Source organism: Papaver somniferum, chromosome 4, assembly GCF_003573695.1.
Source record: "Papaver somniferum cultivar HN1 chromosome 4, ASM357369v1, whole genome shotgun sequence".
In the NCBI taxonomy this organism is placed as follows: domain Eukaryota; kingdom Viridiplantae; phylum Streptophyta; class Magnoliopsida; order Ranunculales; family Papaveraceae; genus Papaver; species Papaver somniferum.
Window position 1 is genome coordinate 161,650,928 of NC_039361.1, and position 17,856 is coordinate 161,668,783.

The following is a 17,856-nucleotide window of genomic DNA, read 5'->3' on the forward strand; positions in this document are numbered from 1 at the left end:
TGATCTTAGTTAGACTTATCGAAGTGAGGTTTCGGTTATTCAAGTCTAATCGAATGCCTAAAGAAGAAATAATAGTTAACTAACCTAGTACTTGTCTTATTTAAAATTAAAAGGTCTAAGTTTATGGATAATTAGAACCTGATGAGAAAAATGGAGTTTATCTTTATTTTGGTCTTATCGAATTAAGCGGTTGTTTTTGAACAATTGGTTTAGCAAAAGGACTAATGTGCTTAGTTGTTTTTGGTTTGCTAAACTAAATTGGAAAAATTGTTTCTGACAATTGTTTCCTTGGTAACATATCAAAATAAGACTACTTGTAGTTTCGGTTTTGATATTGGTTATCAGAACATCATGTGTGGAACCCTCGTGCCTAACTCTACAGGTTTGCAAGTCTATTCTGAGATTTGTAAGATTCTTTTCGTGTTGTCCTTTATTTTTTCGTTTCTTTATCATTTTTGTGACAAAAATGGGGAGAAATATGTGGAGTAAACATGTGATACTGGCATTGATTTTATATTGATTGGTATCACTAGGGAAAATAACATTGGTGCTTGAACGTTTATCTAAACGAAAGAGTGAAAGCACATACTAAGGGGGAGTAACATATCATATTAGTGGTATAAAAATACGTGCGGATTGAATATATACCTATCTTCCTTAGGGGGACTATTATCTTTGTTATTATAATGTCAACAACGACATTTTTGAGGATTGAATGTATGCAGTTTACTGTGCTGTTGAATTCGGGAATCAAGCGTATGTGTAATGAATTCTTGTAATTTGTTTATCCTCATGATGTAAGAGTTTTGTCACTAAAATTGACAAAGGGGGATATTGTTAGGGCATTGCTCGGTTGAACCCACCAAGCGTAGGTATGTCAAGTTTGGTTGTCATATTTTAGTGAAACAAAACTCATGTTAAGAGTCGCTTGATTATGTATTAGAGTCAACTTTGTATAGGTTAGCTTGAAATTATTAGGATATGAGACATTACAAGTATTGCGAAGTCTTGAAGATGCGAAGAAGCAAGGAGCTACAACGACAACAATCATCTTTCCACTTGAGGTTAGTGATATTTGACTTGAACTGATTCATTCCCTAACATATCTTTCAAGTCATGCGTATTGAAAACATAATTGCGAAGCATATTTGAACTCTAGATAGACATAGTATTAAGGAATACAATACGAGGTTTATTACTTAACCATTAAGCTTTGTAGATAAGACATTCCATAATCATTTGAATGCTATTGTGATTATGTATGGGTATGAGGAGAGGATTTCATCCTAGGGAACAATGTTTACATGTGTTCTAAGGAAGTAAGTTCATAATCTTTTTTGTGGACAGAAAATCTTGCTCTGTCATTTACTTTTATTTTCCGCATTATAATTGTTTTATTGTAATTAAAGTAAATTACACAAACGTTAATTCCTATTTACTTGATAAGCAATCCTACTGTGTTTGGTTAAGTCCAAACCTTTGTATCAAGTAAACATATTTTATTGTTGTATTGTCTCGATCTCGTATCCATAGACGATCACACGAAGTGTGAAACGATTAGTTGTATTGTCTCAACTCAGTCCATAGACAATCACTTTCGGAGAAAAGACTTATAGGTAGGAAAAATTTTAGATTGAGGTATATTTGGGTACCCACTCCTTTTCTTAATATTTATGGTTTAATATATTGCAATTTGTTATCGGATATGTGTGTTTGCGTCCGTGAACTGTGATTGTCACATACGTTGTCAAAAGTTAAGTTATTTATATGTCGATATGCATGTATTGATAAAAGAAGGAATGGAATTTTGACAATACAAAAGTTAAGCCTATTGTGTCAATTTTTGATGGAAGATAGGTTAAATCTTTTGTTTTCAAGGATTATGTCTATTATATGTCATTGTGCAAATGGTGATGGAAAATAGAATGAATCCTTGATTATTCCACAGTATTTGGCCGACCTCCGATCTACAATTTTTGTGAATATATTGTGTTGTTCCATAAAGTGTCTTATATTGAGCACTATCGACTGATTTACTCATTCGCTTATGATAAGCTTAGTTGTTGCTCCATGAGGTACTTTATGTCGAGCATGTTCAACTAAATTAATCATCCTCGGTTGGTTATTTAGTTGTTGCTCCGTAAGTTATCTTATGTCGACCATGAACAATTAAATTGATTACTTTTTGTGGTTAATTTGGCTATGTATTCCGATTAGATTAATTATGGGTTCTCTTATGATTAATTTAATTGAGTATTTTTGACTCTCCATAAGTTCACTTATGTTGAGAATTTCCGATTAAGTTAATCATTGGTTTTCTCGTGGTTAATTTAATTGAGTATTATTGTTTGGATTCAAATTCATACTCGTATGTGATTTGTTATGTCCAAAGAAATCCTTCTTTTCTTTGAAATTAAGTTCGTTCTTGTTTTTCTTTCGGGAATGACATTTTATGGGGGAGAGTTCTTAATTGAACCTGTGCTTAATTTCCAAATCTTTGTGGGAAGTGCGGCTTTGGAATATTATAGGGGTTATCTTGTATCTTTATAAACTCCTTGATGAATGCATTTAGCTTCGGCTATGTGATTGCATCTAAATAAGATGATATGTGCTTTCTTTTGGTCATGAAATGTCACTTACGGAAATTTCATTAGAATCCCGTTTTCGTACCTTTGCCAATTTTACTGACAAAAAGGGGAGAATTAATATGTAGTTCACACTAAAAATACATATGGTTTTCCGATCATTATGTGTTCAATCTGGACTAGGTCCTAGGGTTTTTCTGCATTTACGGTTTCCTCGTTAACAAAATTTCGGTGTCTGTGTTATTTCTATTCCGCATTATATTTTGTTATATAATTGAAATATCATAGGTTGTGCGTGAAGACCAATCAATTAGATATCCAACCTTTGGTTGCTGATTTACATTGATTGACACTTGAACATTGGTCCTTGGTACCGTTCAAGTTATTTCACATAATAGTTAGGCTCACGGATTTCTATCTGTTCGATTTGCTAATTACATTGTGAAATAGAGATATTAGAACTCTTTGATATACTTTATTAAGATTGAGTCTAGTTGATTCTCTTGAAAGTATATTGGAGTTTGTCCATATAAATTGCTAATCGAAATATTGGGTGAGGTTGTTATACCCCCGTTTTTTCACTTTTGTTAATAGAGATGATCATTACACTCAAAGAGATGAAGAAAAAATCAACCAGGAGATTCACTGCATTAACTAATCAACCACCCTATGAATTACAGTTAGACAAAGAAGTTAGGGTTATGGAAACAATGAAAGTAAGGAAAAAGATTTACAAGTACAAATCAAGCCAACGACCTAAATTCTAGTTCTTATTCTCGATCTTCTAATCAGGTTGTCTGTGATGTCGAAAACAGGTGAGATTTATAAGTTGGTCTATTTAAAATCCATGGACAAACCATGTTTATAAGTTAGTCTGTTTAAAATCCATGGACAAACCATGTTTATAAGTTGGTCTGACAACATACGAGCTTTATACTTGCGCCCCATCGGGCGAACATTATACTTTGGCCCAGTCGAACAAACTTTATATCTGTGTCTATGCTTGGGGCGAAGTTTATACCTACGTCCCTCTCCAAGAGAACTTTTAATATGCGCCTGCAATCAAACGCATTTTTAACCTCCGCTCGACCAAATATAGTTTTGGTCAAGTTTTCAGACCAAATATACTCCAGTTTTTAGTTTTAGTTGGTTCCACTATAATTGATTTCTCGACCAAAATTGTAGTTTTTGTCGTCCATTATAGATGCTCTTAGAAATCTAAGGATCTATATATAAGAAACTTATCTTCTTGTAATATCCCAAAATACTTATAATACACAAAAACAAAACAAGGACTCAAATATTACGACCAGAAAAAGTAAACAAGTTATAACTCCCTACCAGCCAAGTAGTTTGGATTTTATTGTTATAACAATCACGTTCATTTTTTGTGTCATTGGGAGGCACATAAATACAAGTTTTAGAACCCTAACGACTACGTAATCTTGTCTGCACAAATCTCTCGCGAAAAACCTAAAGCTAACTTGAAGCATTGAAGTGTTTTTGTGCGGGTACTCTCAACTTTGTTCGTGCGGAGAGAAAGGTTATTGTCCAATCCAACATAATCATCATCAGAATATATGTGTTTGAGGTAAAATTCTATTACTGGTCGGATGTTATGACTTATGATCCCACTCTTGTGTGCATGCATGAATGTTGCTAGAACAACTTTATGACACACCCATATACGGTCGAACCATTAAAAAGAATTCATTAATTTCTCGGTAACAAACCCTACTATAAATCAACAACAAAAAAAATCCAAATTACTTCACAAAGCTGGTTTAGGGTCAATCCGCTGAAGAAACCGATTTTTGTAACGTTACCAGAGAAACAACCCGACTTTGTTGCACTATATATATTGATCAAATAATTGGGGCAGATGGAGTCTCCCACACATCGAACACATTCTCCTCAATGTGAAGATAAAAAAGGTGATCACATATTATTCCACTACATCTTGTTGAACCATATGAATAAAGCAGATTACATATATCTTTACATGCTAACCATTCCACTACATCTTGCTGAACCATATGAATAAAGAAGATTACATATACATCTTTACATACAAAATCATGCCAACCATGTATGCATCATAAAATTGGTTGAAGTTGTTGGATTTTGTCTCAAGTAGTAGACTTTTCTGGACTAGCATTCTCACTTAAAGCTGTTGCCATACATATTGTACTCTTTAGATGGTGTCAGGGAAGATGTCCAAACAAGCTTTACCAATTCTAATTAAATTTCCAACATACATTGCATACTTAGAAGGTATATATCAAATCTAGAAATTAAATGAACTCATTCTTCAGAATAAGCTCAATAGTAGAGTACTAACTTGTTAAATAAGATGAATTATTAATCAACCTGTCACGCTGGCCATTATCCAAGGAAACTTAGCTTCCATTAGGTAACCCGTTTACAATCTCAGGCACTACTGGCATGACAGGAGATGTCTTTCCTTTCCTACGTCTGGCATCATGCCATTCATTCCCAGCCCCAGCAACATTATTACTACGCGCATCCTGTGATATAGCCAAGTTGTTACCCTGTTGCAGCGACGCAGAAGCCTGTTGTTGCACGTTACCCAAAGAGTTCTTGTGTTTTTTCCTAAATTCAGAATCAACATGGCCAATAATCTTGCACTTAGTGCAGAATTTAGGTCGTTTTTGAATCTCAATAGGCTGCCAGAATTCCATACCCCCAACAACGATATGAATGTCATTAGTATCAAGTTCAGCGAAATTAATATCAATGAGAACTGAAGCGTAATACCCATACTCATGATCTAATGTACGCTTATCAACAACAATTGGAGTTCCAAGTGATTTACCAAACGCCAACAACGTTTTCTCAATCCAAAATTCAACAGGCAATCCAGGGAACTTAACCCATACTGTAGCATGAGAAGTATTGTGTCTATCCGCATTAAAACCGGGAAAACATTCCATTAGGCTAAGCTTTTGTTGATCAAACATCCAAGCCTCAACATTAAGTATCTTATCCCTATCTTCCTTAGCTTGCAGCTTGATAATAAAAAAACCTCTATTCATAGGAATGAATTGAACTTGGCCCTGACCTTGCTGCCATTGTTGCTCAAAGCTATTCTTCACATCCTGAAAATTGACTCCCTTAAAATGCAAACGGTCTATAAGACTGAATCTCCAAATATCACAACCCTCTTCGTAAAAAGAAACTGGAAGCACAACTGCCGGTTTTCCTTCTCTCAAAGTAGGGTTTGGTAGTGTATTCAAATCCACATAAGTTGTTGGAATATGTTTTTTACCTAAAATATTTTCAGCATACGTGAGAACTCGCGCTTGGGGAGGATCAGTATCATCCCCCATCTCAAATCACCCGAGGATGATTTAGCAAATGAAAGAAAAAGTGAAAAAAAATTGAAAACCTTAAACTTTTTGCCAGAGAGGGAAAAAATTTAGGAGAGAGAAAACTGAGGACCAACCGTACACCATTCACTAAAGGGTGTGAAGTGGATGGGAATTTTTAAGTCCAACAGATTATAAGTAGGGTACGGATACAACCTTACAAATCCGTTGGACATTCAGACTCATTAAATTCGGATACTTAGGTAGTTTTCAGAAAATATTAATTTAGAGCATCCAAAATAGTGCGATCAAAACCAAAGAGAAAAAACTTAAAACTTTGGTATTTTTTAGTTTATAGTCGGTGTTAAACACAGCGGGCACGACCAAATTACACTCAAGTGTACGTATAATCTGCGCCTGAAATGAAACAATCATATAAATGTGCCTCACTCACAGGCGAAGATTACAGGCGAGCTTTATAAGTTGGTCCGTTTAAAATCCATGGACAAACCATGTTTATAAGTTGGTCTGTTTAAAATCCATGGACAAACCATGTTTATAAGTTGGTCTGACAACAAATGAGCTTTATACTTGCGCCCCATCGGGCGAACATTATACTTTGGCCCAATCGAACAAACTTTATATCTGCGTCTATGCTTGGGGCGAAGTTTATATCTACGTCCCACTCCAAACGAACTTTTAATATGCGCCTGCAACCAAACTCATTTTTAACATCCGCTCGACCAAATATAGTTTTGGTCGAGCTTTCAGACCAAATATACTCCAATTTTTAGTTTTAGTCCGTTCCACTTGATGCTCTTAGGAATCTAAGAATCTATATATAAGAAACTTATCTTCTGGTAATATCCCAAAATACTTATAATACACAAAAACAAAACAAGGACTCAAATATTACGATCAGAAAAAGTAAACAAGTAGTAACTCCCTACCAGCCAAGTAGTTTGGATTTTATTGTTAAAACAATCACGTTCATTTTTTGTGTCATTGGGAGGCACATAAATACAAGTTTCAGAACCCTAACGAGTACGTAATCTTGTCTACACACATCTCTCGCGAAAAACCTAAAGCTAACTGAAGTATTGAAGTGTTTTTGTGCGGGTACTCTCAACTTTGTTCGTGTGGAGAGAAAGGTTATAGTTCAATCCAACATAATCATCATCAGAATATATGTGTTTGAGGTAAAATTCTATTACTGGTCGGATGTTATGACTTATGAACGTTGCTAGAACAACTTTATGACACACCCATATTCGGTCGAACCATTAAAAAGAATTCATTAATTTCTCGGTAACAAACCCTACTAGAAATCAACAACAAAAAAAAAGATCCAAATTACTTCACAAAGCTGGTTTAGGGTCAATCAGCTGAAGAAACCGATTTTTGTAACGTTACCAGAGAAACAACCCGACTTTGTTGTACTATATATATTGATCAAATAATTGGGGCAGATGGAGTCTCCCACACATCGAACACATTCTCCTCAATGTGAAGAGCAAAAAGGCGATCACCACCTATCGAGAAGTCCTGAATTGGACCACCTTGACTTCTTCCAAGAGTAGATGTTAAAACCCATTGATCAAGACCATGATAATATACAGATATCTCATCATCGATGGAACAAAAGACCTGCCCCGCATGACATGTTAACTTAGGACGATAGCGACATTCGACGTCCCTATATGGGTTCCATCTAACTCCGCCTTTGGTACTTCTCAAATCTAAAACTCCCAAAGTTCCATCATCACCACCAACCACACAAAATTTACTCTCGTCCATTGGACTTGCATCCCAAATACGAGACGCAGTAACACAAGCTTTAGTACCATTAGGCCACGACCAAACCACACTTTTATCTCTAAAATCCAAAACATTAATGTAGTATTTATCATCGATATAACCGCCGACAAATAAACAATTACTTCCGTTCAACCATTGTATCTTTCCAGCATCACCACCAAGGCAAAAATCAAAAAAGTCGGTTTGTTTTCCGGTTACTTGATCCCACACCCCGATTCCTTGATTACTTGTTTCAGTTAGTTTTCCGGTTACTTGATGCCACTCCCAGATTCCTTCATTACTTGTTTCTCTACAACTAGCAAGTACCTTGTTACTATCAGAGTTAAAACATAAAGCTCCCGCAGCAAAGCCTTTGACCTGATCTTTTCCGTCGCCCAACTGAAACCTGTGCCTCAGTTCCCCCGTTAAAGAACTGAAAACACCCATTCCCGGATGCCTGGTCGAGTTTTGGCGAACACTCATCACTATTTTATCTGAATCCATCCACCCAATATCATTAACACTTTGATATTCAAGATTTAGCGGTGGATGTTCTTCGAGCATCCAGTCATATACACGAACGATGCCACCATGAGCAACAGCACAACCTCCGTCGGGACTTGCTCTGATCGCAGTACAATTACCAGGAGCTTGACCACTGACCGTACTCGCTAATCTTAACCTGTTGCTATCAAAATCACCCCACTTTGCAGTTCTAACATGATCAAGAAGGCCATAATAATTAGCCTCCATATAGAGTAATTTTTCAGGTATGTTAGAAGGCACATGAAGCTTACCCGTCCTTAAAAGATTGAGAAGAACAGAAAAACAATCTGGGTCACGATCAATGAAGTATTCTTTTTCTTCTGGTTTAACTAATTCATCTCCTCTTGGTTGAAGCTTCCATTCATCGTCAAACATAGCTCCAAACATTGAATCTCGGCGTGCAGTTGCTAGAGTTGTTGCAGTCGTTTCAATGATTCTACCTCCAACATTAAATCTCACCTTCTGGGCCGTCATGTTCAATTCCAGTTGTGTGGAATATATCAATGTGCCCCGACACCCTTATATATATATATACATATAGAGAGTTCTTTTCGATCAAGGAAAAGCTAGATGATTAGGAATTCTAATTATTGTTATATACGGTATATAGCATGCAGACGACTTCCGAAACTCAATAACATCAGAAATAGAGATCGAGATAAAACCATAAAAAAAAAAGAGTCGGAAATAACGTAGCTAACAACTTATCTAAGTCTTACGCGTACGAATCATACACGTATCTAACCCAGCTTTCATCATCAGCAAATAACGTACCTGAATGAAAATGTTATGGGCCTTTTAACCCCCTATATTAAGTCAAAGCCAACATGCGCGGTCGTTGTGAAAGTCAACACCAGCATGATGACACTTGTAGTGACGCCAAAAATATAGAAAGAGAAGTGGAGTTGATTAACAGTGGGAAGTGTTGTTTACTATGAGCTACTGAATCCATGTCGATCTCGGGAACTGGACATCTCAATGAACCTTACTTGGTATCTTAAGAAGATACAACATATAGAAAAACGGTTTCGGTCAATGGGCCAAACCGCAGCAAATCCCATTATAGATTACAACATGTATTCACAATTATCGAAGTTTAGGGCTTCCCAAAATCTTACTCCATCCCCACTAAAAACAAAATAAGGTCACAATAATAAAATCATTTTTGAGATGGATTGTCAACCGGTGATGCTTTCCATTCACAGCGAAGAGTTACAAGTTCATTGGTTCATTCAGAACCTTCTTCTTTCAATTGAAGATAATTTTTTGAGTAATAAACTTTGGTTTTGTAAGCTAGTTAATAGATCTGGAAATAATTTTGCACACAATCTGGTTAAAAAAGCTAGAGTTGAAGCAAATATTTTTTGCTATTTTTTATTATTTTTTTTTTGAAGGGAAGACAGGCTTAAACAGCCCGAGAACTTTATTCAATTACTTCATTGAAACTGAGGTTAGAAGAAATGAATCTAGTGGAGATGAAGCATTCCACCTAAATCTTGCATTTTCATGCGTAGAAAATTGACATAAATTATGCGCTAACTGATTGACAGGTTTTGTTACATGAACAAATCTAATATCGTCAAACGAGTTTGCTTCATTGCGAATGTCTAAAATCACCGAACGGATACTCAATGGTATGTCTCTGGAATCACCTAGAATCGCAGTTGTCACATTTTTGCATCACCTTCAATGATAACATGTTGTAGTGACAGGCTTTTGCCGAAGAAATACCCAATTTACAGGCCACATACTCTGCCAGTAAAGAAGAAGTAGTGTCAAATATAGAAGTTTCACAGCCTACGAACTGACCATTGTGATCTTGAGCAATTGCACCATCTGCACCCTTATTTGGAACAAAAGTTGCATCAACATTGATTTTAATAAAAGGCACATCTGGAGGCGACCATTGCAAGGTATCTGAACCATGAGCCAAATTTGGAGATGAGGATTGGCGATGTTGAGTACACAGATTAAAGTTCAGGGTAGCTTTACGAAGATAACCTCCAAAGAGAATACATGGCCAAAGAAGACCATATCAGTTCTAATTTTCCAAATATTCCACAGAATACAAACTCTGTAAACAAAGCTATTATCCATATTTTGCTCCATCCAGAATTCAATAATACACAAAAGATTTTCATTTAACTCCAAAGGATCATAGTCTAGAGATGCTTGATGAAATATCAAAATAGTAAAAGGATACTTAAACAACAAATGATAAATTGATTCTTCTCTTTGATTACAGAAAGTACACATACTGTCAGTATACTGAGAGAACCTGTTTATATTTTTTTTAACAACAATACCCCCATGAAGAACTTTCCAGATGAAAATATGAATCTTTGGAAGGATTTCAGTGAAAGACCAGACTTTCTTCCAAGGAAACTGACTAATGGCAGAAGAGATAGGAATTTCATTTGCCAAAAGATGATAGCAGGATTTAGCAGAAAATTTACCTGTCATAGTGCATGACCAGGTTAAGATGTCATCCTCACCAGAACTCAGAATTATAGCAATGATTTTCTGCAAAATATCTGGAGTAAATAAATCATGTAGAATATCAATCTTCCATGAATTATTTCCATGATCAATAAGGTCTGAGACATAATGAACATCAATGGTGGATTGTGAATTTCTACATAATAAATGGTCCATGTGATTAAGTAACCAAGGATTTAAAAAAAATCACTTTAGCCCCATTTGCCATTTGCCAAAAAACTCTATTCTCCATAATATGTCTAACTTCCAACATGCTATTCCAAACAGCTGAGCACTTAGCAGGAGGAGAAGCAATCCAATATGAAGAATCTTGTAAGTATTTTGCAGACATTAATTGAATCTACATAGCATCCTCCCCTTCCAAGAATCACATTAATAAGTGCTTAACCAATAAGAGGAGAATGATCAGAAACTTCCCAAGGAAGAGATTTACACCGCCAATTCTCAAAATGATTCAACCAAAACTCATTAATCACCGCCTGATCAAGCCTACTAATAATTCTGTGAACCCTAGTTTGTCTATTAGACCAAGTAAATTTACAACCCAAAGATTCCGCTTTAAAGAGGCTGTTGTCATCCATCCAATCGCTAAATTCATTAACTACTGCGGTTCTAGGAGCCGCACCACCCTTTTTCTCTTCATTACGAAGAACATAATTAAAGTCCCCAATTGCCATCCACGACACTTGAAGAGACCCCATATCCAACTGCCTCCAAAGACTACGCCTAGTAATTTGCTCCGAGCTATCATGCACAAGAGAAACATGGACACCATCAACACCAATAGTAATAGCTTGTTTAGAGGAGTTTACCACCACCGGATCAGCCACATTCAAAGACCATATCAACCAAAAATTTCCAATACAAGTATCAGTAGAGTTATGAATAATCGAGTTACTGAAACCTTCAATACAAAATCTACGAACATACCTTGAATTAACTGACACTCTTGGTTCAGCAATACCAATAATATCAGGTTTAAATTTCTTAACTAACTCTCTAAGTTTAGCTTGTGCTTCATCACGCATGATCCCGTTTATGTTCCAAAAGAGAATTCTCATTAGGAAACAGGTTTGGGATTATTAGTTAACTTAACTCTCTGCGCCAACCTTGTAGAATAAAACTTCAGTCTACCATTACCAGGTTTAATCTTTCAACCAGCAACAATTTTATAAGTATTTCCATCAAATTTCAGTTTCCAAAATTACATGGACCACCAGAATTGCGTGCCATGATAACTGGCGTTCCAGACGTCCCCATTAAACACGGGAGCTGAACCTTCCTGTAAATTTTCTTGAACACCCAAACCAACAGTAGCAGACATTCTATCATTCAAACCAAGTCCAGCATTCAAAGCCTCGAACCGATTTGGAGAAACAATGCTTTCATGGGGAAAAAGATCATCGGTTAAAGGAGTGTCAGATAAGTTAACAACAGTCCTATCAATAATTGAATTCATACTCTCCCTCGCTTCAGAATTCAATGTTGACTTAGAACTAGGCATACCTTCCGTAGCACTAGTAGCTAAAACTATTTGCAACTCTGTTCTTTGTCTAGTTCTTGCCAATTCGACATATGCAGAGCGAAAGATAGCTTCAGATGGATAACTCGTCTTGCAGCTGTTTTGCTACTGCCACTTGAACACTCCCCGATAACACTTCATCCTCTTCAAGACCAGTTTGAACAAAGTTAACGTTTGCATGTTGGCCATGCACACCAGAATTCTGATTCCCAATAGGATTATTAATCAACCTGTCACGCTGGCCATTACCCAAGGAAACTTAGCTTCCATTAGGTAACTCGTTTACAATCTCAGGCACTACTATCATGACAGGAGCTGTCTTTCCTTTCCTACATATGGCATCATGCCATTCATTCCCAGCCCCAGCAACATTATTACTACGCGTATCCTGCGATATAGCCAAGTTGTTACCCTGTTGCAGCGACGCAGAAGCATGTTGTTGCACGTTACCCACAGAGTTCTTGTGTTTTTTCCTAAATTAAGAATCAACATGGCCAATAATCTTGCACTTAGTGCAGAATTTAGGTCGTTTGAATCTTAATAGGCTGCCAGAATTCCTTACCCCCAACAATGATATGAATGCCATTAGTATCAAGTTCAGCGAAATTAATATCAATGAGAACTGGAGCGTAATACCCATACTCATGATCTAATGTACGCTTATCAACAAAAATTGGAGTACCAAGTGATTTACTAAACGCCAACAACGTTTTCTCAATCCAAAATTCAACAGGCAATCCAGGGAACTTAACCCATACCGTATCATGAGAAGTATTGTGTTTATCCGCATTAAAACCAGGAAAACATTACATTAGGCTAAGCTTTTTTTGATCAAACATCCAAGCCTCAGCATTAAGTATCTTATCTCTATCTTCCTTAGCTTGCAGCTTGATAATAGAAAAACCTCTATTCATAGGAATGAATTGAACTCGGCCCTGACCTTGCTGCCATTGTTGCTCAAAACTATTCTTCACATCCTGAAAATTGACTCCCTTAAAATGCAAACGGTCTATAAGGTTGAATCTCCAAATATCACAACCCTCTTCATAAAAAGAAACTGGAAGCACAACTGCCGGTTTTCCTTATTGTTGATTACGATCTTGTTGTTGATTTTGTTGTTTCTTAGATTTTTATTATCCTGAAGCGCTTTTGATTTACTGTTTTTGATTTTGATTGTTTCATCTATGTGTTTTAACAACACTCTGAATCTTATATCTTCGATTAATTGATCGAGTATTTAATTTCTAATTATTTTTTGATTATATAGAATGTGTATTTTCATGTACACTGTTCACGTTTTAGGTTATTCAAATCTGAAAATGTGATTTAAAGCTTCAAATGTTATTATCTCTCTCGTCTTAAATTGTTATTCAAATCCTTTTGATTTTTAAATATCTTTGTTAGTTGCTTCAGATTTTTTTATTTATTTTAAATCTCTTTGCGTAGGTGGTTGTCTTAGATATTGTTAACGACTTTCTTCACCCTCTAGGATTGCATGGTATAACTTTCTCTGGTAATCCCTTTATTTGGTGTAATAAAAGACATGGAAATAAATTTATTTAGGAAAGACTTGATAGAATTCTAGGAAATGACATTTGGTTCAATTTATCTGCTAATTCTCATGTTTATCATCTTGCTCCCATTGCTAGTTATCATAGTCCCCTTGTTCTAACTACTGCTAGGGATCCTAATCATGTCAAAAAAACCCAGAAAATTTAATAGGTGTTAGCTAAGAGATGCTAGCTGTAAAACTATTATGGAGGAATACTAGCAAACTAGTACTCAAGGTTCTAAAGCTTTCAGACACAAACAATAGCTGAAACGGGTTAAACATGCTCTAAGTAATTGCAATTCTCATTCCTTTGGCCATATTCAGACAAAAATTACTTGTCTTAATACAAAACTGGAAATTCTTTATGCTCAAGGTATAATAGACACTAATGATCCTTGACTTGTTAACACTCTTTCTGAACTAGGTCACTGGAAAAACATAAATGAATTTATTTATAAACAAAGAGCTAAAGGTGATTCCTTAAAAATAGATGATAAAAACATAGATTAATTTTATTCTAGGACCAATTATAGGAAGATAAAAACTGAAATTGAGGGTGTACATGATGTATTGGGGGATTGGATTACTGATAGGAGTGATATATATAAAAGCTTAAACATCACTTTTCTTCAATAAATAGAACTAGTACAGTAAAACCCCTATAAATTAATCCGCGATAAATTAATAAATTTTGCCGGTCCCAAGCAGGAGATAACATGCTAAATTAATAACTCGCTAAATTTATAAATTAATAAAAAAATTCAGACTATCTATAGGTCCCTTCCAATGTATAAATTGACAACTCCTTACTTTACATAAACTTAGTTTTATGTTTATGTTAATTTGGTATAAAATAATTCAATTGTGGTATGATTTTTCTTGAAATTGATGTCACGTTGAATATCATTTGGAATTTTTCTTGACATTAGAAGAGTTTTTAGTGTTGTCGATGCAATAACTATTCAATGTCTTCGCAACTTTGATAGTTTTTTACGTGAAGGTGTCTCTATGACTACAATTTTATCTTCAGCTTTGACGCCATCACTTTCCTCGTTCTAATGATACTCTCAGTTATTTCCTCGTCGGTCAAAAATCTGAAATCGTATTTTCTCGAGATTAGTTCAAAAGGTAACCAACCGTCCATTCTGTTGTGATAATTCAGTCATTTGATTAAATTTTGTAGTTCTCTAGTGCTTTTATTATCTAACATTTCAATTTAATTGTCATTCATTGAATGAACAGACAACAAGGTTCATCACGTCTAAAACATTAATCTTCTCGGAATTTGGTTCTCCTGCGTCATAACCCTTCAAAACACCACGATAGAATCAACGACGATAATGCATCTTGAAAGATCATATAATCCTTGTATCACAAAGGTTGGATCTTTATTGTGGTGTTTGGTGGCAAGAATACACATGTTTTGAGAAATTAATATATAAATTAATTATTATTATTTTATTGATAATTTAATATCGCGATAAATTGATAAATTTTGTCGGTCCGAACACTATTATTTTATAAGGGTTATACTGTAATCCAATTTTTATTGATAGTTTTTTTTTTTGCTGCATCCAACCTCGTTCTCTGAAATTGATAATGCGAAGCTTATGAGAATACTATCTTATGATGACATCAAATATGTAGTGTTCAATATGAAACCATGGACTTCACCTGGCCCTGATAGATTCTCACTTGGTTTTTACCAACAAATATGGGAGATTGTTAGTAATGATAGTATAAAGATGATAAAATCATTTTTTTCATGATAAGTTTGTGCTCGAGGAACAAAATCATAATTTTCTGTCTCTTATTCCTAAGATAAATTATCCTATGACAAATGCTTTCTTTAAACCAGTTAGTCTTTGCAAAAATTCTTATAAAATAATATGTAAGCTAATTTCCAGTGGGCTCAAACCTCTTCTTAATAAGATCATCTCTTCGAACACAACATAGTTATGGCACATGACCTAGTTGATACCATGAAGAAGTGAATCAGAAAAATGGTTTGACGGTTGCTAACTTAGATATGTCTAAGGATTTTAATAGGATTGAGTGGAAATATTTACTTGATTTCTTAGCTAAATTTGGTTTTCAACCTGATTGGTGTCAACTTATAAATCAATGTGTCACCACCACCTCTACTTTTGTACTTTTGAGTGGATCTCCAAGAATCAATTTTGACCAAATCCCTATCTTCTTATCTATTTATCATACATATGGATATTTTGTATAAAGCTTTGATTTCTGTTGGGAATCAAAACCAACTATATGGGATAAAGGTTTCTACTATTATTCCTGCTATCTCACACTTATTTTGTTTTTGAAGAAAAATGGTGCTTAAATTTTAGTTTATATATGCAAAATTTATTGTATGATTTTTTAATCTTTTTACATATGAATATTTACAAATGGATATAAGTATTTTTTTTTATGATTTAAAAGTCGATATCATTGAAGTATTCATGCATTAAAAAACTCAATAATATATTCATATTATATTATAATAATTTTTTTTTAAATGATAATTTTGAAAGAAAAATTACATAGCAGGCAAGCGAGCAACAAGCTGCGCCGCAAGCCCTTTTTGAATTGCAAAATCTATCATTTTAAAAACACAAAATAAAAATACACAATGTCTCATGATATATAAATATTACTTTTTGCGTATGAATATTTGACATTTAACATCTTTTTACATATAATTACTCAGGATAACATGATTTTTCCTTGTTTGAATGTAAATATTCTTTGTCGCAAATGATTTTTCATGAATTTGGACATTTTGCCAATTTTATAATTTTAAATAGTTAAATTTAAAAAAAAACTAGTTTAAGTTGTTAACCTTTTTTTGGTAATTCAAGAAAGAAAAATCTAAAAATAACTTTCTCCTTATATTTAGATAAATATAAAATGGCAAAAGTTGAATGATATGAGGGAAAAAACAAAGTGGGAACAGTTTCAAGATTTTGTGGTACATATACCTCCTCCAACCCTTAGAAAACAAAAGAGCATACAAATGAAGGACTAGTCAAGTTTGAGGAGTCGGTGGTGTCGATGCTCCATTTCCGTACGAGCTTGACACCCTCCACAAAAAAGCAAAACCACAAAACAGAACATTCCAAATTTTCACATTTTTTCCCTTTTATAAATAAAGAGCTAAAGGTGATTCCTTACAAATAGATGATAAAACATAAGTTACTTTTATCCTTACAAATAACTTGACACCCTTCATGTGGCAGATGAAGATTCATTTGATGAGTTTAATCACAAAGTGTCTGAAATTGTTAATGCATCTTTTGCATTGGGTAAGACTATTCTTGAAAAGGACATTGTGATGAAAATTCTCAGATCACTGCCATCTAGATACGATTCTAAGAAGCATGTCATCGTTGAAGGAAATAACCTTGATGCTCTTTCCAGAAACACGTTGGTTGGAAAGCTAAAGATCTTTGATCATGAGCACACATCCAAAATCGGAAAGGATGTTGCTTTCAAAGCACAAAAGAATATTAAATTACTTGACACAAGTAAAAGTGTTTATGTCTCTGAGGATGATCTTTCTGAGACTGATTCATCAGATGAAGATCTTGACAAATCAGTCTCTATGATCACAAGACAGTTTAGAGATCTTCTATTCAAGAGAAGTAAACGGTTTTCAAGAGACAAACATTAAAGGTTTCTACTATTATTCCTCCAATCTCACACTTATTTTGTTTTTGAAGAAAAATGGTGCTTAAATTTTAGTTTATATATGCAAAATTTATTGTATGATTTTTTTAATCTTTTTACATATGAATATTTACAAATGGATATAAGTATTTCCTTTTTATGATTTAAAAGTCGATATCATATTCATGCATGAAAAAACTCAATAATATATTCATATTATATTATAATATTTTTTTTAAAATGATAATTTTGAAAGAAAAATTGCATAGCAGGCAAGCGAGCAACAAGCTGCGCCTCAATCCCTTTTTGAATTGCAAACCTATCATTTTAAAAACACAAAATAAAAATACACAA

The 17,856-nt window shown here is 34.6% G+C and overlaps 1 protein-coding gene across 1 annotated transcript; it reads right to left on the minus strand.

Annotated features, from left to right (window-relative positions):
• Positions 1–7,366: 7,366 nt before the first annotated feature.
• LOC113274440 (BTB/POZ domain-containing protein At2g24240-like) lies at positions 7,367–8,799 on the minus strand. The gene has a single exon (XM_026523829.1). The coding sequence runs from the start codon at positions 8,729–8,731 to the stop codon at positions 7,367–7,369; it is 1,365 nt and encodes a 454-aa protein (XP_026379614.1). The 5' UTR covers positions 8,732–8,799.
• Between the last annotated feature and the right edge of the window lie 9,057 nt (positions 8,800–17,856).

Excerpts from the sequence above, each read along its gene's own strand:
- LOC113274440 (XM_026523829.1), bottom strand. The coding sequence starts at position 8,731 with ATGACGGCCCAGAAGGTGAGATTTAATGTTGGAGGTAGAATCATTGAA.